Below are 24,343 nucleotides of genomic sequence, written 5' to 3' on the forward strand. Positions count from 1 at the left end.
CAACAGTTTAAAGTTGCTAATTTTATGAAAATACGATAAATTTAAATATTTTTAATTTAAACACTATGAAGTTCTGATGCCTCAAACTTTGCACAAAGCATTGTATCACAGTTGTCAACGGACAGAAAAAGTTTCATTGTATCTAAAAATTGCAAGGTCAATTTTCTCTATATTTCGGTCGATTTGAGATGGAATAGCCCATATAACATATATATATATATATATATATATATATATATATTTATTTCAATTTTTTAGTGACAAAAAACTTGTGTGTTGTTTTAAATAATGAACCATCGTCGTGTACATTTTAGACGAAAGCTGCCGCCCATGTCTTCACATGACAGCTGTCTCTTGGTACAAGGGACGTGTGCGGTTTTAGTAAGAAGGTTGACACGCTGCAGCCGATAAGATGCGCTGCGAAGTGCAGGCTGTCTAAGATGTACTCCGGCAATTAAAACTGATCATTAGGAGCTTCAGCGGAGAACTGGGAGATGAGGGCCTAGCAGACATTGATTTTCCAGGAAGTCAGCTCTGCTACGGCGGCTTCCACAAACAACCCGAGCCATCACTCACAAGACCACTTTCCTCCAGAATGTAAAAGTACATCTGTACCGTACGCTACAACGAGGAAGTTAACTTTTTACGAGGCTCAGGGATATTTATTTATTCATCTTAGAAATCAGATTATCGCTTTATATTAAAATTGACTATTTCTGTTGTTCCTTGGCTGTTATGCTCTCCTTAGACTTTTACAGCAATTGGTTACAGTTTTAATAGAAAATTCATAACTAGGGACCGGATTTTTATGTAATTTCATATTATATTCCTTTCAACCTAACCGTATACAAATAACAAATCTTTGCGAATCTTGTAATTATCATTATTATATTAAAATTTGATACTACATATTTTTACATATTTACCTCACATTACATATTATGGCTTGGTATTACATAAATCTACATATTTAGGGGTTTTATTCATTTTTACTTCTCTAAAAGGGGGGGGGGGAAACTTCTGCTGGGGCAGTTTACAATTTGAAACACACAGATTTAAAAAACCTTTTTACCCACCCAAGAAAATATAAATTTGGGGACGAAACATAACGTCCTTAGTTCCAGGAAGTAATAGAGGCACTCACCCCATACCGCCCACTGTAAGTATGAGTGAACAAAAGGCAACCTTTCTCATACAACAACCTTGTATTGTAAAAATCATTCAGAAAGCAGTGTTGCCTTCATGCGGTGGAGTGGGAAGAGGACGACATGATTTGTCTCGAACTATAATTGTTCTGCACACGTGTTAACAAGCCGTTCCCATGCAATTTGCAACCTTACCCACCCTCTTCCTAATCCTTCCAGGGAAAACCCGTGTCAAGTCTGGCATGAGCCGCAATAAAGTAGCCGACTTTTGAAAAGAAGCTGGAGTAAAGGAACAAACTGGAAAGATCTTGAAAGATTATAATAAATAGCTTTTCAGATTATTGTTTAACCTCTTTACTTTAAATTTAGTAAACCTATACCGAATTGGGATTTTCCGAGCAATTAGAAAGTATGGTTCTTGGCTGGAATAATCCTGCCCTTCTGAATGAGACAGGAATGTTACTTTTCAAACAACAGTTTGTAAATGCCTATAGTTTGAGGTTTTAGTAGGTACTTTGTTTCTTACAGGGAGCAGCTAAAATGCATGTGTCCCACATCTCCTCTTATTTTCTCCTAATCCAGTAAAGAGAAACAGTGCTTGCAGTTCTGTTGTGTCATTCATTTCACTCAGTTCTCTAGTTTTAGAACTTACAGTATAAAGTACAAGTGAATTTATCTACTGCTTTTAACTAACTAAAATGGCCCCTGTATCTTCAACCCTAACGACAAAAATAAAATCATGGATTGCGATGGGCGAAGCTTTCACTACAGATGGAAAAATAGTAATGTGTCAAGTGTGCGGTAAAAAATTGGGTGCTCTATGAATTCACAAATGAAAAGTCTTACCTATCCTATACCTGCCAGATATTGATATTAAATATTTTCATGATTTTACATATTTTGATACATATTCAGGTTATTTGTCTTATATAAATATGTACATATTTCATACATTGATATTACATAAAAATCCGGTCCCTAACATAACCACCTGAGAGGTTTCTTTTAAGGGGTTAGGTACAGCTTACAGCAGTAAATTTTTTGGAAATATTCAACACTTTTTTCCTCCATTACTGTATCTTGTACAATAATGAAAATTGGTATGTGTAAAACACTGTCCTTTTCCTATATGAAGAAAATATGTTTACGATTTAAAACAATTTATTTATATATATTTTTCAAAATTCAGAATGTTGGCAGTTCACTGTGCAGTGATGAAGCGTATCCCTCATAACTCATAAACTTGTTAACTTGTTCATGTTCTCTCTCTTTTATTTTATTGCTGAAACTCATGGTTACAGTATCATGCTCTTTCAAGTACATTCCGTAATAAATAATATTTTTTTTATTTTGTGTTACAATAAAATACTGATATTTGACCATTTTTGTTAATGAATTTATTTTATCAGACAATCTATGAAAGGCAGAGAAGTGATCTTGCATCATATTGTAGATATGACACGCATAAATACACACAAAAATTTCATCACAGAATGTTGGATAGTTTTTGAGTTATGTGGGAAACGCTTCATCACTGCACAGTGAACTGGATTAAAAAAAAAAAGTAATTAATTTTTTTAAATCATAAAAATATCTCTTTCATATAGCAGAAGGACATTATCTTACACATAGCAATTTTCATTATTGTAGAATGTACAGTAATGGAGGAAAAATGTTGAATATTTTCACAATTTTATTGCTGTAAGCTGTACCTAACCCCTTAACCTGTTGATCTACGTATCTCGTTTGAGATTTGGTCAGTGCCGGATAACGAACAATGTGCTAGTGGTTAAATGTAAAATGAGATAAAATAGTTTGACAGTCTTGAATTGCAGGTGGTCATGTTTGTTATTTTAATACTTTGTATGGTTTTAGATTTCATGTTATACGTATTTTCATAATTACATATGTTCAGACTGCCTATCATTTTAACCGTTTCCAAACATATTTTTTAATTATTGTATTTAAACCAGAAATCATAAGTGTTCATTATGTGTCATTGCTGCTATGAGACTGAGGATGTCATATTCGTGGCGAAAAACGTCCGTCGATCATTACGTACCATTTTATGTCATAATCTAATGATTTAAATGGTTGATTATTCATAAGTAATTCTGACGATAATATATCCATACATATTTGAAATGTTATTGCTTATAAGTTGTGTGTGGGAGTTGGGGGGCACTGCCTAGGAGCGGCATTATACCAAAATCCGGTCCTGGATTTGGTGCCTTTATACAGAGTGTCCAGAAATTCGCGCACAAGAAATACTTGGATGAAAATGGAGATGAAAATGTTTGTGACAAAATTTCATTTCAACAATTTTTCCAGAGGACCGCAGAAGTTTTTCTCAATTGTGCAATTGTCGCCCTCACATAAGCCCGCCATCGGCCCCTATCCTGAGCAAAATTATCCCCTACATCAACTTTTCTCAAACTTTTTTGAAGTGGGGACCACTTTTTTAAGTCAGAACAGTTCCGCGGACCACCTTACTCTTGTTCCCTTCGAAAGCAAATTGATCATTTTTGTGGCATATTTTAATACCAGTATACTTATATTATAAAATACAATTAATTAATTATAATACTTTTGTAATTATATTTTTTTGTAACCAATTACAAGTAGCTTATAACAAATTCTGTGCATAGTTGATTCATCGCTTGCCTGTTAGCAGTTTAGTTGTTTGAAATCCTTCTTATGTGGTACACGCTTGTAGTTGTCCATGTCTCTCTTAAATAGTGTCCGTTATAAATAATGGAAAACTGGCTTTGATCCGGATCTTTGAAAAGAAAGGAACATGAAGATACGCTTCATTTAGGCAGTGCTAATAGTTCAGAAGCTGTGTGTGAAGAAATATATTAATTATAGTGTCATTAAAGAAATATCTAGTCCTAGAGGTAGTTATTCAAAGAAAAAATACTTTCGTAAATATGACAAGAGTTATTTGGAACTTGGATTTACTTGGTGTTGGCAGTGAATGCGAACCAAAACCTCGGAGCGTTGTTTGTTACGAAGTGCTTTCAAGCGAGTGTATGAAACCCTCGAAATTGAAACGATGCTTAGATACGAAACACGCAAGTGTAAAAAGTAAACCTGTCGGATTTTAAAATAGGCGGAGTCTAAAATTTCTTTTATCGTCATCTGGAACCCGATTTTCAACAAGTAAAGATGCAATTTGACACGTTATATTATTGGTGTACGACGTACAGTACGTGCCCATTTCAATGTGCAGACTAGGTTCGGCAAAACTATTAACTAAGTCATCAATACATGAAAAGGTTCGGTACTTTGGTCCTCTGTTATGAATTTGGATGTCTCCTGGCTGGGTTACACGCTCGGCGCCAGATATGTAGGGAAAAGATGGCGAGAAACGCCACGTTTATAGTGCTCTGAATCTCTCTTTTGTTGTTAGAGTAGAGTGGCAAGTGGGTAGACGAGTAGGGTAAGAAATTTCATAAAATGTCAGTACTGGGAGAAGAAATGAAAGACGATTGCCATGTGTCATTCCCAAAGTCTGAGATTTTCAGCTATAATGTGATACGCAATTCGTTGGAATTTTATTTTTTCTTCTATTTCTTTTGAAGGACCACAAGGACAGAACTCGAGGACCGCAGTTTGAGAAACGTTGCCCTACATCAAATCCCTGAAACAGCTACATTTTTATATTATCTCGGCTTCCACAAAAGTGTTTTCCTGTCAGGTACAGGGACATCATTTTATTTTTACTAACATTTTTAATATTAACCTGGCTATACCTTTCTATTAACGATTGAAACAGGAAACACCGTTTGCTACCCTTTCCACGACGGAGTTCGATGATACTGGCGTAAAATACAAATCACTTTACTAAGTATAGGAGGGAAGAAAAGTAGTTCATCCATTTATGTAAACTAGGAAATATCGCAATTTTGAGTTTGATAATTTTCATTAGGTTTTTGTTTAATCAAAATACAGTACTGTATTAACACTTAGTGTTTTACACACGAATTAACTATCCATTCGGACGTATTAATTATGCAGTGTATATTGTACTGTTACAGCACATTAGCGTACAATATAGAGAATGAAGTTAAATTGAAAAATAATTATAATATGGATATTTAAACACATTTTTGAAAATGGTGGCCGTTCATTTCGATACAGGCTTCAGTTCTTTTGTGCATATTATCGCACTATAGACTATTGTACCTAATTCCAATTACCAGTTTCGTCCTTCGTACGAATAACTCATGTTGAACTCTATAAAAGAGTACCTTACGTACTGTAAATTCAATCTTCACTTCTGCCCGATCCGAAAAGATAAAATGACTCAGAAATGCTATCTACTGTCCCTTCAAGTGGTTTTGTCGCAGGGTTGTAGAAAGGGGGGGGAAATCACGTGACAGTTAATTACTTAAGGAGGCCCTTTTATTTAAGTTATTTTAAACACTTGAATAATATTACGTAGACGTCCAGTTCCTAACAGAAATTAATGTTTTCAGAAAAGAGCTAAGATAGCCCAGCTACTAGAATTTACAGAGAGGCGAACAGAAGCAGGTGGGGGAAACCGGGATGCGACATAGGGAAACGGACGACAGTACCCGTACGAAAATATGATTCAATATTGAAAGCTCTTTCGTCACTGGAAAACGCGAACATATTTTTGAAACGTACTATACTCAGTAACTCAGTACTGCTTACGCGCCCTCGGCTCTGTGTCGTGAACGGTTGGAAGTTTACTAGTAGAAGGGGTGGGAGTGAAGTACATTCCAAAACTCAGGTAGAATAAAAATTGAAGTAAAAATAAAATGATGTCCCTGTATAAAACATCGTATCAAAAATTAAAGGCAGTGCACTAAGGACGGCAGCCACCTGTGGGAAGTCCCGTTCGCTGGACTGGTGCTGGAAGTGCAGGAAGTAGGTGCGGCCGCCCCGCAGGGTGTGCAGGTAGGCCACCTTGACGAGGGGCGCCACCGTGTGGCCGTCGCTCAGCACCTCCAGCGTGGCGTCGCGCACGTTGAGCGGGTTCTGCAGGGGGCGCTCCCAGTCCGTGTACTCGTTCTTCAGCGTGGAGAAGATCTCGTTCAGGTGGTACACGTAGGCGTTGCGCACGTAAGTCCGGAGGATGCGATCACGCCGGCTCTCGTTGAAGCCGAACTCCAGGTCCTGCGCACTCAGGTCCAGGTACGACTCCGTGGTCGTGAGGCCGAACAGCAGGTCCCTGTCGGGGAAGTCCGCCATCTCGAAGCCCACCCCCGCCCCCGCACCCACCCCCAGCAGCAGGCTGGCGTCCGAGAACCCCCTCCCCGCACTCTCACTAGTTAGCACCGTGCCGTCCACGAAGGGGGCGAAGCCGGGGAGGAAGCGAGGGGGGTCCACCCTCACCGCCAGCAGGTCGGACAGCGGCTTGGCGCGCAGGCAGGGCGCGAGGTCGTCCTCCACGAGGTCGCCGTGGCAGCCCGTCTGCTCCGCGACCCTGCGCTTCACGGCGAGCGGCTCCCGCTGCAGGGCCCAGGGACTCAGGCCCGAGCCGCTCAGCATCACCACGCGGTGGAGCAGCTCTGCAACAGGCAACACGCCTTACAGCAAGCACTGCCACCTCTGCTTTAGCTTCGCTCTAGAGTATGCCATTAGGAAAGTACAGGATAACAGAGAGGGTTTGGAATTGAACGGGTTACATCAGCTGCTTGTCTATGCGGATGACGTGAATATATTAGGAGGAAATCCACAAACGATTAAGGAAAACACGGGAATTTTACTGGAAGCAAGTAAAGAGATAGGTTTGGAAGTAAATCCCGAAAAGATAAAGTATATGATTATGTCTCGTGACCAGAATATTGTACGAAATGGAAATATAAAAATTGGAAATTTATCTTTTGAAGAAGTGGAGAAGTTCAAATATCTTGGAGCAACAGTAACAAATATAAATGACACTCGGGAGGAAATTAAACACAGAATAAATATGGGAAATGCCTGTTATTATTCGGTTGAGAAGCTCTTATCATCCAGTCTGCTGACAAAAAATCTGAAAGTTAGAATTTATAAAACAGTTATATTACCGGTTGTTCTTTATGGTTGTGAAACTTGGACTCTCACTCTGAGAGAGGAACATAGGTTAAGGGTGTTTGAGAATAAGTTGCTTAGGAAAATATTTTGTGCTAAGAGGGATGAAGTTACAGGAGAATGGAGAAAGTTACACAACACAGAACTGCACGCATTGTATCTTTCACCTGACATAATTAGGAACATAAAATCCAGACGTTTGAGATGGGAAGGGCATGTAGTACGTATGGGCGAATCCAGAAATGCATATAGAGTATTAGCTGGAAGGCCGGAGGGAAATAGACCTTTGGGGAGGCCGAGACGTAGATGGGAAGATAATATTAAAATGGATTTGAAGGAGGTGGGATATGATGATAGAGACTGGATTAATCTTGCTCAGGATAGGGACCGATGGCGGGCTTATGAGAGGGCGGCAATGAACCTCCGGGTTCCTTAAAAGCCAGTAAGTAAGTAAGTAAGTAAGTAAGTAAGTAAGTAAGTAAGTAAGTAAGTAAGTAAGTAAGTAAGTAAGTAAGTAAGTAACTAAGTAAGTAAGCAAGTAAGTAAGTAAGTAAGTAAGTAAGTAAGCAAGTATAGCACAAAGTTGGCGCTTCACTGAAGGAATGTGTCAATCCTCCGTTCTACTAGGCAACACTCAGGCCCGTGACTGCCTGCGTCAGGCTTGGGTTCCGGTGCAGCTGCAGAGCAGGTTAAAATTCAGGCTGGCCATTCAGCCCGGGTTTTGTAAGCCCAGTCCACGTGGGACCCGAGAAAGCCTGCCTGAGTGCTCTTATTGTAGAGTGACTTGCATTCAGGTGTCATGAATATAATGAAACATTACTAGTTTGAAATCTAAGTTCCTTGGTTATTTAGTCACTTCAAAAAATCTGTATTTCTGTAAAATACGGCAGAAAATTCTTGATTAAAGTAGCATAGTTTTAAAATGTATTGCACTACAGAATTTAATAACATAATGTGATAAATATTATACATTTCAATTTCCTGCAAAGTGTATCTGACTCAACAAAATAGCAAAATTTGTTAACTTGTGACTATTTAAAAAAGGGGAAAGGAAAAGAGAGGAGGGAAGGGAAGGCAAAGGGAAAAGGAAGGAAAAGTGGAGAGGAAAGGAAAGGGGAAAAGAAAGGAAAGAGGAAGGGAAGGGAAAAGGAAAGGAAAAGGAAAGTGAAATTAAAGGAAAGGAAAGGAAAGTGGAATAAAGGGAAAGGAAAGAGGAAGGGAAGGGAAAAGGAAAGGAAAGTAGAATAACGGGAAAGGAACGGAAAGGAAAGGAAAGGAAAGGAAAGGAAAGGAAAGGAAAGGAAAGGAAAGGAAAGGAAAGGAAAGGAAAGGAAAGGAAAGGAAAGGAAAGGAAAGGAAAGGAAAGGAAAGGAAAGTGGAATAAAGGGAAAAGGAAAGGAAAGTGGAACGAATAGAAAGGAAAAAATTGGAAAGGAAAGTGGAAGGAAGGGAAAGGAAAGGAAAGTGGAACGAATAGAAAGGAAAAAATTGGAAAGGAAAGTGGAAGGAAGGGAAAGGAAAGGAAAGTGGAATGAAGGGAAAAGAAAGGCAAGGAAAGGAAAGGAAAGGAAAGGAAAGTGGAATGAAGGGAAAAGAAAGGAAAGGAAAGGAAAGGAAAGGAAAGGAAAGGAAAAGAAAGGAAAGGAAAGTGGAATGAAGGGAAAAGGAAAGGAAAGTGGAACGAAGAGAAAGGAAAGGATTGGAAAGGAAAGTGGAACGAAGGGAAAGGAAACGAAAGTGGAATGAAGGGAAAAGAAAGGGAAGGAAAGGAAAGGAAAGGAAAGGAAAGGAAAGGAAAGGAAAAGAAAGGAAAGTGGAATGAAGGGAAAAGGAAAGGAAAGTGGAACGAAGAGAAAGGAAAGGATTGGAAAGGAAAGTGGAACGAAGGGAAAGGAAACGAAAGTGGAATGAAGGGAAAAGAAAGGCAAGGAAAGGAAAGGAAAGGAAAGGAAAGGAAAGTGGAATGAAGGGAAAAGGAAAGGAAAGTGGAACGAAGAGAAAGGAAAGGATTGGAAAGGAAAGTGGAACGAAGGGAAAGGAAAGGAAAGTGGAATGAAGGGAAAAAAAAGGAAAGGAAAGGAAAGGAAAGGAAAGGAAAGGAAAGGAAAGGAAAGGAAAGGAAAGGAAAGGAAAGTGGAAGGAAGGGAAAAGGAAAGGAAAGTGGAACGAAGAGAAAGGAAAGGATTGGAATGGAAAATGGAACGAAGGGAAAGGAAAGGAAAGTGGAATGAAAGGAAAGGAAAGGAAAGGAAAGGAAAGTGGAATGAAGGGAAAAGGAAAGGAAAGTGGAATGAAGGGAAAAGGAAAGGGAAAGGGAAAGGGAAAGGAAAGGCTCCGGCAAGCTTGTCATTAATTGTGAATGCTCACATTTAAATACATTTATTTTAACAATATTTCCGTCCTCGTTGTCGTTACTGTTCCCGGTTTATTGTAGACCAGCCATAACACTCACAGGCTAATGAGGAATAAAATTTATTTTTATGAATTCTCACTTCACAGGCAACAACGATCACAAGTCACAGAGCAATTCTTTGGTCGGCGGGAAAAGGGACATAAGTAAAAAAAGTCGATTTTTCTGTTGTACCTAATCACATAATGGCGGCCGGGTAGCTCAGTTGGTAGAGCAGCTGGCTACGGACTGGAAGGTCCGGGGTTTGATCCCAGGTGGTAACAGTATTTTTTCTCGTTGCCAAACTTTCAGAAAGCTCCCGAGGTTCACTCAGCCTCCTATAAAAATTGAATACCGGGTCTTTCCCGGGGGTAAAAGGCGGTCAGAGCGTGGTGCCGACCACACCACCTCATTCTAGTGCCGAGGTCATCGAAAGCATGGGGCTCTACCTCCATGCCCCCCAAGTGCCTTCATGGCATGTTACGGGGATACGTTGTACCTAATCACATAAGTCTAGTATTTTTTCTAATTTTTGAAATAATAAAATTTCTTGTATTTTAAATTGAAAAGGATCTTACTTTAACCAACATACATGAATTTCATTATTATACTTATATTCAGTTAAGAGTAAATTAAAGAGTCTCTCCTGAAAAATTATTATTTTTTCACTTATGTGCCTTTTTCCGCCGATCAAAGAATTGTTAAAGCAATAAAATGAAATATTTGACATATTTATTTTCCATTAGCTTGTTAAGGACTGTATATAGCAATGAAAATAAATCAATTTTTCTAAATTTACAAAAAAAAAAAATGGTAGGTGGCAATTCTGACTTCATTTTTGGAATCAGCAGATGTAGGTAAATTCTCATTCTGTAGGTAAATTCTCATTTTTAAATAGAACTATAAATGATTGGAGTGACCTACCTGCAGCGGTCTTTGAGGGCTGTCCTTCCTTAAGGAGATTCAAGAATAATTTAAAGAGTTGTGTATAAAGTGAAAATTAAAATTAAGGTGACATTCAACATTTAATTTTTTAAGGTGACATGTATTTATCTAGCCTGACGAGTTTACTTCCTTGGTTTGAATTGTAAATTATTTAAAAATAGCGTGTAAGAGGGCCCTAGACTAGAAATGTTTAGTTTAAATGTAGTTCTGTTTATAAGTATGCATAAGGGTGTAATTATTTGACTTATTTGAACTGTTGTATCAGTGAAGCGAGGTGAGTCAGTGAAGTTATGGTTTTACAGTGCAGTGAACAGTTCCGATCAGTGATAATTTATAGCGTCAATGAAATGTGTTCTATAGTGTCAGTGAAATGTGTGCTAAAGTGTCAGTGAAATGCGTCATAGTGCCACTACAGGGAATGAGATGAGAGTAAAGTGAAAGACTATTGAAACTTATGTAGGACCTATATATAATTGTGTAGGTTGTGTTGTAAAATTAGGTGTTTTATTTTATGTTTTATTATTATTGTGTTAAATTGTATTGTGTATTCTTATTGTATTGTGTATAAAATTGTATATGTGTTGTAAATTGTATTATGTATTGTAAATTTTATTGTGTATTGCTTATCATTTTATTGTGTATTGTAAATATTGTATATACCACTGCCACCGGGTGCTTGCCCACTTGCAGTGTAAATAAATACATACATACAAATTACAATGAGAAACATCAGAAATTTTACATTTAACAAAATCACTGTTGACCAGTGTAATAGATGTAGGTCTACCTACATAGCAGAGTAGTAATATTAGTAGAAGTACTAGTAGTATTAGCAGTAGCAGCAGCATCGGTAGTAGCGGCAGTTAACACTCAGCAGTGCCAGCAGTCTTGTGCACAAATCCGTATTCTGAGCATCGCGCTCTTCGCAAAGTTCTCCAACTTTGAGGTCACGGCTCGCTTCTCCATCTCTGTCCCTCTCCATTCCAGTACGCGCGAACGTTCAGCCGGCGTGACGAGGGCCTAATGCGTGCTGCGAACCTATCAGCTGACATACTTGCAATTAATTCCAACTACTACTTCGAAATTAACTCGGTCGTCTACTGCTCTTCATTCCAGATTTAATTTAGATAAATGGCGCCACGATGAAGCATCGGGACTCACTTGACTTGCAGTTCAACTGCTTCAAGATTATCTGCGGAGCACCACAGAAAAATCCGCTCCGGGGGCTGAACTCCAGTGTGGGTACAGCTTCTCTTATCTGATGCAAGATTTGCATGGCCACAGACGGGCAATGAGAAATCAGCATTCTTCATTCCCTTCTACACAACAAGCCTTATTTATACACCGTACGATGACAATTATTTTTGTAATTGCAAATTGTTAATTAACGTTCCTTTTAAACTACAGAGGCTATTCATAGACGATAAGATGATAATTGTAATTGTAATTCTTTATTTAACGTTCCTTTTAAACTACAGAGGATATTCACAGACGATAAGATGATAATTGTAATTGTATTACTTTATTTAACGTTCCTTTTAAACTACAGAGGATATTCATAGATGGTAAGATGATAATTGTAATTGTATTACTTTATTTAACGTTCCTTTTAAACTACAGAGGATATTCATAGATGGTAAGATGATAATTGTAATTGTAATTCTTTATTTAACGTTCCTTTTAAACTACAGAGGATATTCATAGATGGTAAGATGATAATTGTAATTGTAATTCTTTATTTAACGTTCCTTTTAAACTACAGAGGATATTCACAGACGATAAGATGATAATTGTAATTGTATTACTTTATTTAACGTTCCTTTTAAACTACAGAGGATATTCATAGATGGTAAGATGATAATTGTAATTGTATTACTTTATTTAACGTTCCTTTTAAACTACAGAGGCTATTCATAGACGATAAGATGATAATTGTAATTGTAATTCTTTATTTAACGTTCCTTTTAAACTACAGAGGATATTCACAGACGATAAGATGATAATTGTAATTGTATTACTTTATTTAACGTTCCTTTTAAACTACAGAGGATATTCATAGATGGTAAGATGATAATTGTAATTGTATTACTTTATTTAACGTTCCTTTTAAACTACAGAGGATATTCATAGATGGTAAGATGATAATTGTAATTGTAATTCTTTATTTAACGTTCCTTTTAAACTACAGAGGCTATTCATAGACGGTAAGATGATAATTGTAATTGTAATTCTTCATTTAACGTTCTTTGTAAAGTACAGAGGCTATTCATAGACGATAAGATGATAATTGTAATTGTAATTCTTTATTTAACGTTCCTTTTAAACTACAGAGGCTATTCATAGACGGTAAGATGATAATTGTAATTGTAATTCTTCATTTAACGTTCTTTGTAAAGTACAGAGGCTATTCATAGACGGTAAGATGATAATTGTAATTGTATTTCTTTATTTAACGTTCCTTTTAAACTACAGAGGATATTCACAGATGACAAGATGATAATTGTAATTCTTTATTTAACCTTCCTTTTAAACTACAGAGGCTATTCATAGACGATAAGATGATAATTGTAATTGTAATTCTTTATTTAACGTCCTTTGTAAAGTACAGAGGCTATTCATAGACGGTAAGATGATAATTGTAATTGTATTTCTTTATTTAACGTTCCTTTTAAACTACAGAGGATATTCACAGATGACAAGATGATAATTGTAATTCTTTTTTAACCTTCCTTTTAAACTACAGAGGCTATTCATAGACGATAAGATGATAATTGTAATTGTAATTCTTCATTTAACGTTCCCTTTACATTACAGAGAGTATTAATGGATTATGAGATAATACGTAATTGTATTCACTTATTTAACCTTCTTTCGAAACTACAGGGGTATTTAGAGACAATGAAAGGGTAATTGTAATTTTTTTATTACTTAATATCTTTTTCAAATTAGAGAGACTTTTCGGTGTTCATTGTTGTAATTCAAAAGTTCTTAAGCGTTGAAATAACATTCAGTGCAGCTTAGTATGGTAAAGAAAATTTGAGTTTCATAATTGGACTTGGTGAACCGTAGTAACGTAAGGATTTCTAGCATATTTGCAGGAATTATAGTGATCTTTGAAAATGAAGTGAATTTTTTAAACACAACTGATCTCGGAACCAATATTATTAGGCAGTCTCTTAACTAATGTCAGTTTGTTAAGTTCGGTGTTGAATTAGTTGTGACAGACGGACCTTCAAGTAATGAATAATGAATGAATAACCTCCGGGAAAACAGATGATAATCGTGGTCTATTTTGCAGGCAGTGTCTTGTTTAAAAACAATGACGGGGGTCGAGTTCTGGATCCTTTCACTCCGCACTCAATAGCAACTGTCAACTGTTTGCGAGCTGCCTGCCCCCAAAGTTTATTTTAAAGTGAAACCGATGTGACATGACGGTTCTCGTGCACGGAATCGCTTATAAAACGTGTAGTCGCCAACTTGTACAGTTGGTTCGATAATCAATTTATCTCAAAGTTTCTCCTGTCCCTCATAATTCATAGCGGACGGGTAATATCCTAATTTATAAAATGCGATACGGCCTTGCCTTAGACAGATTTTTAATGAATTACTGGTAACCCTGGCAACGATCACGGCCTGCTGGTATCCCTGGAAAAGACACGTAATTACGCTATTGCTATACATTACGCTGTTGCCACGTTGCCTATTACGCAGTGACATTGATGCCATGCAATACAAATTACTCTGGTCAAAATTGATTGCAATTATAGAATTAATTTTAATTTGGAGATAGTTTCAATAGCTCGTATCGTTTGAATGGCACTCGTGTGGTATAATTATTGTGTTGTCATTCAATGAAGCCTGCGCATAGTTGTCTTCCATTTAATTTGTTGCTTAACGCTGCATTACACCGTTCCTATGCCACTTTTACACAATGATGGCTTTGCTATGACAATTAGTCGTCGGTTCACAAGCAAAACAGATTAAGTCGAAATTCTACAGGGACATCATTTTATTTTTACTTCAACTTTTATTGTACCTGAGTTTTTGAATGTACTTCACTCCCACCCCTTCTACTAACGAAGTTCCAACTGTCCTCCACACAGAACCAAGGCCGCAGTACTGAGTTAGTGATTATAGTACGTTTCAGAAATATGTTCGTGTTTTCTAGTGACGAAAACTTCCAATATTGAATCATATTTTCGCACAGGTTCTGTCGTCCGTTTGCCTACGTCGCATCCCGATTTCCCCCACCCGCTTCTGCTCGCTCCACTGTAAAGGCTTGTGGCTGGGCTGTCTTAGCTGTTTTCTGAAAATATTAATTTCTGTTAAGAATTAATTGGACGTCTACGTAATATTATGGAACCGTTTAAAATAACTTAAATAAAAGGGCCTCGTTAAGTAATTAACTATCATGTGATTCTGCACCTCCCTTTGCACGATCCTGCGACATAACTACTTGGAAGGACAGTAGATAGCATGTCTGAGTAATTTTATCTGTGCGGGTCGAGCAGAAGTGAAGATTGAATTTACAGTACGTAAGGTACTCTTTTATAGACTAGGTACAGAATTATTTCAACATGAGTTACTAGTACGAAGGACGAAACTGGTAATTGGGATTAGATGCAATAGTCTATAGTGCGATAATAGGCACGAAAGAACTGAAGCCTGTATAGAAATGAACGGCCACCATTTTAAAAAATGTGTTTAAATACCCACATTATGATTATTTTTCAATTTAACTTCTTTCTCTATATTGTACGCTAATGTGCTGTAGACAGTATAATATACACTGCATAATGAATACGTCCGCATGGATAACTCAGTTCGTGAGTAAAAACACTCATTGTTAATACTGTGCTATATTTTGATTAAACAAAACGTAATGAAAATTTTCACACTCAAAATCGCGATATTTCCTACTTTACGTAAATGGATGAACTACTTTTCTTCCCTCCTTTACCTAGTAAAGTGACTTGTTTGTATTTTACGCCAGTATCATCGAACCCCAGTCATGGAAGGAGGTAGCAAACGGTGTTTCCGGATCTCAATCTTTAATCCAAAGGTATAGCCAGGTTAATATTAAAAATGTTAGTAAAAATAAAATGATGTCCCTGTACTTCTGGGAAAAACACGTATATAATGTACAAAATGTATGTGTGTAAAGTTAGAATTAAAAAATTAAATACACATAACGAGAAACATCTAGCTAAAAATATTTGAGGACTCAGTTTTGTTAAGACCTTTGAAAACGCCTTTTTCTCAGAGGTAATGTTTGACCAGCCTCTCAGTCTAGTGGCCAGAGCTTCTGGCTACAGTTCATGAGGTCCCGGGTTGGATTCCCGGTTAGAGCACAGGAATTTTTCCTTCGTCCATGGTCTGGAATTTAGGTTAAGTTTAGATTTAAGATCTCTCCTTACATTATCATAATCATCCTATCATGTCATTGGGGTAACGTAATTCCACTTTCCAGCGCCCCAACCTCAGAAGTGGGTTACAACTGGGCCTCTGCCAGGAGAGAAGACCAAAAATGTCGAAAAGACAACCTGGTGGCATTGGTAAAAAAATATTTTTGACTTAATGCGTCTTGTTTGTAGGCTGACGTAGTATTCCTGTAAAATGTTACTTTATTGAGTAATACAAAGTTACTCTGCTGAAAAGTAACTTCATACATGTTTACAGAATGTCCTGAAAAAAAAGTTCCAATATATAAAGAGCAGGTAGCATGCATCAAACAAGTAAAAAAGTTCTACAAATATGGGTCCTAAAATTAATATCTTCTGAGAAATGAGCAAAGGCCTACCATTACTGTAAGAACAGCATATCTTTCACGCTGATGTTATGTTACTTAATTACGTAGTTGCTATGTTGCTTAATTACGTTGTTATTATGTTACTTAATTACGTAGTTGCTATGTTGCTTAATTACGTTGTTATTATGTTACTTAATTACGTAGTTGCTATGTTGCTTAATTACGTTGTTATTATGTTACTTAATTACGTAGTTGCTATGTTGTTTAATTACGTTGTTATTATGTTACTTAATTACGTAGTTGTTATGTAGCTTAATTACGTTGTTATTATGTTACTTAATTACGTAGTTGCTATGTTGCTTAATTACGTTGTTATTATGTTACTTAATTACGTAGTTGTTATGTAGCTTAATTACGTTGTTATGTTACTTAATTACGTAGTTGCTATGTTACTTAATTACGTTGTTATTATGTTACTTAATTACGTAGTTGCTATGTTGCTTAATTACGTTGTTATTATGTTACTTAATTACGTTGTTATTATGTTACTTAATTACGTAGTTGCTATGTTGCTTAATTACGTTGTTATTATGTTACTTAATTACGTAGTTGCTATGTTGCTTAATTGCGTAGTTGCTATGTTACTTAATTACGTTCTTATTATGTTACTTAATTACGTAGTTGCTATGTTACTTAATTACGTTGTTATTATGTTACTTAATTACGTAGTTGCTATGTTACTTAATTACGTTGTTATTATGTTAATTACGTAGTTGCTATGTTACTTAATTACGTTGTTATTATGTTACTTAATTACGTAGTTGCTATGTTACTTAATTATGTTGTTATTATGTTACTTAATTACGTAGTTGCTATGTTACTTAATTACGTTGTTATTATGTTACTTAATTACGTAGTTGCTATGTTGCTTAATTACACTAATGGAAGGAGTCCATAATCGTACCTATCTTTAAGAAGGGGGGACAAGACTAACTGTGGTAACTTTCGAGGAATATCACTTTTGTTGACGTCATACAAAATTTTTTCCAAATATTCTTTTCAGAAGATTAACTCCATATGTAGATGAAATTATTGGGGATCATCAGTGCGGTTTTAGGCGTAATAGATCAACTATTGATCAGATATTTTGTATTCGACAGATAATGGAGAAAAAATGGGAGTATAAGGGTACAGTACATCGGTTATTCATAGATTTCAAAAAGGTGTATGACTCGGTTAAGAGAGAAGTTTTATATGATATTCTTATTGAATTTGGTATTCCCAAGAAACTAGTTCGATTAATTAAAATGTGTCTAATTCACTGTGGGCTAAAGCAAGGAGATGCACTATCACCTTTACTTTTTAACTTTGCTCTAGAGTATGCCATTAGGAAAGTCCAGGATAACAGAGAGGGTTTGGAATTGAACGGGTTACATCAGCTGCTTGTCTATGCGGATGACGTGAATATGTTAGGAGAAAATCCACAAACAAGTAGGGAAAACACGGGAATTTTACTTGAAGAAATTAAAGAGATAGGTTTGGAAGTAAATCCCGAAAAGACAAAGTATATGATTATGTCTCGTGACGAGAATATTGTACGAAATGGAAATATAAAAATTGGAAATTTAACTTTTGAAGAGGTAGAAAAATTCAAATACCTGGGAGCAACAGTAACAAATATAAATGACACTCGGGAGGAAATTAAACACAGAATAAATATGGGAAATGCCTGTTATTATTCGGTTGAGAAGCTTTTACCATCCAGTCTGCTGTCAAAAAATCTGAAAGTTAGAATTTATAAAACAGTTACATTACCGGTTTTTCTGTATGGTTGTGAAACTTAGACTTTCATTTTGAGAGAGGAACATATTCATTCATTCATTCATTCATTCATTCATTCATTCATTCATTCATTCATTCATTCATTCATTCATTCATTCATTCATTCATTCATTTTATTCCATAGATCTTACATGAGCAATGAAGCTTTAAGATGTGGAACAAGTCAAAATTTTACAATATTACAATTACAATTTTTACAAATTTTTTCAGTTTTACAATTTAGTAATTTTCTACAATGTTTACAATTTTGTGCAATTTTTTACAATATTTTGGAGAGATGTAGTCAGGTGAGGTGAGGTCTGAGGATTCGCCAAACTATTACCCGGCATTTGCCTTTTGGTTGGGGAAATCTCGGAAAAAGCCAACCAGGTTATCAAATGAAAGGGAGGTTAAAAGTATTTGAGAATAAGGTGTTTAGGAAAATATTTGAGGCTAAGAGGGATGAAGTTACAGGAGAATGGAGAAAGTTACACAACGCAGAACTGCACGCATTGTATTCTTCACCTGACATAATTATGAACATTAAATCCAGACGTTTGAGATGGGCAGGGCATGTAGCACGTATGGGCGAATCCAGAAATGCATATAGTGTGTTAGTTGGGAGGCCTGTGGGAAAAAGACCTTTGGGGAGGCCGAGACGTAGATGGGAGGATAATATTAAAATGAATTTGAGGGAGGTGGGATATGATGGTAGAGACTGGATTAATCTTGCTCAGGGTAGGAACCAATGGCGGGCTTATGTGAGGGCGGCAATGAACCTCCGGGTTGCTTATAAGCCAGTAAGTAAGTTAGTAAGTATGTAAATAAGTAAGTATGTAAGTAAGTATGAAAGTAAGTAAGTAATTATGTAAGTAAGTCAGTATGTAAGTATGTAATTAAGTAAGTATGAAAGTAAGTAAGTAAGTAACTAAGTAAGCATGTAAGTAAGTAAGTATGTAAGTATATAAGTAAGTAGGCTAAGTATGTATGTAAGTAAGTATGAAAGTAAGTATGTAAGTAAGTAATTATGTAAGTATGTAAGTAAGTAAGTCAGTATGTAAGTTTGTAATTAAGTAAGTATGAAAGTAAGCAAGCATGTAAGTAAGTAAGTATGTAAGTATATAAGTAAGTAGGGTAAGTATGTAAGTAAGTATGTAAGTAAGTATGTAAGTAAGTATGTAAGTATGTAAGTAAGTACGTAAGTAAGTATGTAAGTAAGTAAGCATGTAAATAAGTATGTAAGTATGTAAGTAAGTATGTAGGTAAGTAACTATGTAAGTAAGTATGTAAGTAAGTATGTAAATAAGTAAGTATGTAAGTAAGTATGTAAGTAAGTACGTAAGTAAGTAAGTATGTAAGTAAGTATGTAAGTAAGTATGTAAATAAGTAAGTATGTAAGTAAGTATGTAAGTAAGTACGTAAGTAAGTATGTAAGTAAGTATGTAAGTAAGTATGTAAATAAGTAAGTATGTAAGTAAGTATGTAAGTAAGTATGTAAATAAGTAAGTATGTAAGTAAGTACGTAAGTAAGTATGTAAGTAAGTAAGCATGTAAATAAGTATGTAAGTAAGTATGTAAGTAAGTAAGTATGTAGGTAAGTAACTATGTAAGTAAGTATGTAAGTATGTAAGTAAGTATGTAAGTATGTAAGTAAGTAAGTATGTAAGTAAGTAAGTATGTAAGTGTGTAAGTAAGTTTGTAAGTAAGTAAATAAGTATGTTACTTAATTACGACGTTGCCATGCTGTCAGACTGTTGCTTAATATACAATCACGTTGCTGTAGACTATCTTACCCTTGGCGACGGGGGACACGGCGATGATGTTGCTGAGGGCGGCGCCCGTGCCGTGCCCCATCAGGGTGATGCGCTCGGGGTCGCCGCCGAAGGCCGGCAGGTTCTCCCGCAGCCAGTGCAGCCCGGCCACCAGGTCCATCAGCCCGAAGTTGCCCTGCGCGCTGCCTCGAGCCCCGGTCTTCAGGAAGCCTGCAACACCAGCATGTCACGCGTATTGCTGTTAAGGGTAATGAACGGGACAATCATACAAGTTGTTCAGTATAATATATACATTTTCGTGAGGAAATTATTTATTACTAGCCGTACCCGTGCGCTCCGCTGCACCCGTTAGAAATAAATGTATAGTAATTGCATAATTAAAATAGGATGTTTGATCCAGGGAACATTCGTGTTTGATAGAAGGATAAATGGTTTAATATGTTACTTAATTTAAATTGTATTAAAAAATTAAAATGCGATCATTTTGATCCAGAGACACTCATTTGATCATAAAAATTATTTTAGGAAATAGAGGAAACGAATGTACAGAATAGTCTATCAAGCTTTCTGTGCATAAGAAGCTATTTTAATCTTACCTGTCCTCGATTCACTCACAAGTTACTGTAATAACATTATAGCATTATGTCCATCTAGAGAAACTACACTTTCCAATGGTGAAATAATAAAGTATATGAATCGGTTAATATAGCTTCCGATATTACTTCATACGAACACAGAAACATTCTCTGTAGGCTATGATCATAGCTTTCGATTGTTGTTGACCAAGGCCCCTTATAGACGAATTCATTTGTTTATCTCATTACACCGCCTTAGATGGCAGTTATTTTAATTTTGAAACTCATTTATGTCATTAAATATCAGTCCTATCAAAATTTTTCAAAGAATAAAACTTATCGGAAATTATGTTTAAAGAAACTTTTGTTATGTACCATTTTTCACAAAAATCAATAATAAGCGAGATATTTCGATTTATTTAATTCAGGCCCCTTATAACCCCCCTTTTAAATAATGTATTTTGAATGCCATATAGCCTAAAATCTAAGTTACAACGAACTTAATTTATATTCAATTTTTCATCGAAATCCGTTCAGCCATTATCGCGTGAAAAGGTAACAAACATACAGACAGACATACAAACAAAATTTTCAAAAAAGCGATTTTCGGTTTCAGGGTGGTTAATTGTATATGTTGGGACCAATTATTTTTGGAATATCGAAAATTACCAGAAAAATTTCGGCTACAGTTTTATTATTAGTATAGATAATTTAATTTAATTTAATTTAATATACAAAATAAAAGTCATAATGCCTGCATCAGGTTATAAGCTGATATTATTTCTGCGAAAAAGCAAATTATAAAATATTTGACAACAGTTATAAGTGATTAAAGAAAGGTAACAGACGGGACATAAAAATGACACAGTATATAAAATGAACACAAACTCCATACAATCTCTGTCCTGCTATGAAATACAAAAATACCACAATATTACCAAATACTGCGAGTGTACAGCTATTCATGGGTGCATTCAAACTTTGTGCAATATGAATTGTGTATTGAGAGGAACTATCTAAAAATGGATAACGGACGGGACATTTTCTGAATGTATCTTGTAATGAATGGAAAGAACAACTGAATAAAACAGTGAACTATTATAAAAAAAGTTTTAAACAATTAATAGACATTATATCTGCACATATTACTTTAGCATATCTCTTATAACAACAAAATAATACAATTGAGTAGGTCTATAGTATAATATCGAATATTGTACGACGTAATCATTTAATGTTGTAATACCAACGAGGAACTTCCAAACCGGTGGATTGGGCGATGTGCTCAGGATGATTTGGCACTCCTCAGGTAGTCTCCACGGTCTCCTGAGCTCACAGTTTGTGATTTTTTTCTTTAGGGGTACGTGAAAGAGAATTTTTACATGCCACCTATGCCGACAACATCGGCTGAACTGCGGGATCGCATCACTGCAGCGCTGAGGAACTTCGGCAATGACATGCTGCAACGTGTATGGGTCGAACTGGAGTACCGCATGGATGTGTGTTGGGTAACACAAGGAGGGCACATACAACATTTGTACTGATATGTGCAGAACTTGAAAATGTGCTCTTTCGATTGGCTATTAGTACAAATGGATGGACATTTGAAGATATACGATGTCAAAACCCGATGAATCATTTGTATACATCCTGTAATTGTGTCCTCAAAGTATTGCTCTATGTACTCTAATTGTTTTTATGCTCGACCATGCCGAAATGTAGTAATTATACACCTGATAGCAGACCTTTAATGCACCTCATTAAAGTACACCCACTCATTAAAGGTCAGGTCTTTCAGCCAATGACGACTCAGGTTACAACTGTTCAGCCAATGACAGGTCAGCTTTGTACCGTTATAAAACCGCAAGTATCGATTATTCTCGGATATGCAATCGAAAGAGAATTAGCGAAACGTCACAGAGGCTGGAAATCCAATACTGTCGCAGAAGGTTATGTTCTGTTACTATAATAATTAGCGTTAATTGTAAATAATATTCAAATAAATTCAATTTGTCATCTCGTTTTTCAATGTCTAATTTAATTTCAATGTTATCTCTGTAGGTTCTTATGGCCTAGCAAGGTTATTGTGAACATCTGTTCTTCGGAAAAAATCAATACTTTCGCGTCTGCGCACATCTCACAACATACGGGACATTGGCCAAGGTCAGATACAAATAAAATTAATAATATCAAGTTAGAAATATGGTCGAGCATAAAAAGTCGTATGAAGCTCGGCTATAATGGTAATTAAGAAGCTCGTATGAAAATTATGAAACTCGCTTGCGCTCGTTTCATAAATATCCATACTCGCTTCTTAATTACCTTCATTATAGGCTCGTTGCATAATGTACTATTAATTACTAAGTTCATCATAGTTATAAATAAATAGTAATGGTCTTACTAATAAATCGTTTATTATTATGTACAAAACTTATGCAGAGTTGGATCAGAAAACGTTACTAATAAACCAGTCTGTAACTATACAATGGAATTGCTTTGATGGAACCCCCTGTTTAAGGCTTGTATACGGAAGAAAAATGGCCGACTTTCTAACAGCTGTTCGAGTCAATTATCATTTTATGATGATTTATCTTGTAACCACAGAACAACAAATAAAAACCTACAGAATAATATTAATAATATTGCTGTAGCTATACTCTTTGATCAAAGTATAGGTCCAGATGTACTATCGATACTTAGCGCGACACATTATCGGCTGCATTCAGAATCTCAGTTATTCCTTACCTTTCCTAATGAAATAATAACGAAACTATGACGTAGTTCTATCAGATTTGTACTGCATTATACGACGTATAAGTTATTGTCATTACTGGCCAGGAATTTACATACAACTTATAAACTAGCTATTCAGTGTATTACTATACAACAGTTAAAAGTCTGTGTAAGAGTTTTTATTAATAGGACTGTAATTATATCGAAAAATTAAAAAAAAATATATGTAACAATATAAATGCGAATAATAAATAATAATAAATTAAAAAAATAAAATTTTAAGAAACTTTAACGGAGGGTTACTTGATTTAAAATGTGAACGAAATCAACAGTATTACCAAATTATTGTTCTTTATGTAGGACCTACATCATTCCCTGATAAATTGACTCGTAGATACTGAATGTGAACAAAATCCGTCCAATAGTTTAGTAGAAATCGCTGTACACAGACAGACTAGTACTAAAATTATTATATTTCATGTACATCATTCCCTGATAAATTGACTCGTAGATACTGAATGTGAACAAAATCCGTCCAATAGTTTAGTAGAAATCGCTGTACACAGACAGACTAGTACTAAAATTATTATATTTCATGTACATCATTCCCTGATAAATTGACTCGTAGATACTGAATGTGAACAAAATCCGTCCAATAGTTTAGTAGAAATCGCTGTACACAGACAGACTAGTACTAAAATTATTATATTTCATGTACATCATTCCCTGATAAATTGACTCGTAGATACTGAATATGAACAAAATCCGTCCAATAGTTTAGTAGAAATCGCTGTACACAGACAGACTAGTACTAAAATTATTATATTTCATGTACATCATTCCCTGATAAATTGACTCGTAGATACTGAATATGAACAAAATCCGTCCAATAGTTTAGTAGAAATCGCTGTACACAGACAGACTAGTACTAAAATTATTATATTTCATGTACATCATTCCCTGATAAATTGACTCGTAGATACTGAATATGAACAAAATCCGTCCAATAGTTTAGTAGAAATCGCTGTACACAGACAGAGTAGTACTAAAATTATTATATTTCATGTACATCATTCCCTGATAAATTGACTCGTAGATACTGAATAGGAACAAAATCCGTCCAATAGTTTAGTAGAAATCGCTGTACACAGACAGACTAGTACTAAAATTAT

General features: G+C 35.9%; 1 protein-coding gene across 1 annotated transcript in view; it reads right to left on the reverse strand.

Annotated features, from left to right (window-relative positions):
* Positions 1 to 24,343, reverse strand: part of LOC138704372 (neuroligin-4, Y-linked-like) — a 1,066,533-nt gene that overhangs the window by 38,944 nt on the left and 1,003,246 nt on the right. The window contains exons 5-6 of the mRNA XM_069832203.1: positions 19,885 to 20,073; positions 5,997 to 6,685 (exon numbers count right to left, since the gene is read on the reverse strand). Of these exons, the coding sequence (XP_069688304.1) occupies positions 5,997 to 6,685; positions 19,885 to 20,073 (878 nt within the window). The remainder of the gene's footprint in view (positions 1 to 5,996; positions 6,686 to 19,884; positions 20,074 to 24,343) is intronic.

This window comes from Periplaneta americana, chromosome 8, assembly GCF_040183065.1.
Source record: "Periplaneta americana isolate PAMFEO1 chromosome 8, P.americana_PAMFEO1_priV1, whole genome shotgun sequence".
NCBI classification, from domain to species: domain Eukaryota; kingdom Metazoa; phylum Arthropoda; class Insecta; order Blattodea; family Blattidae; genus Periplaneta; species Periplaneta americana.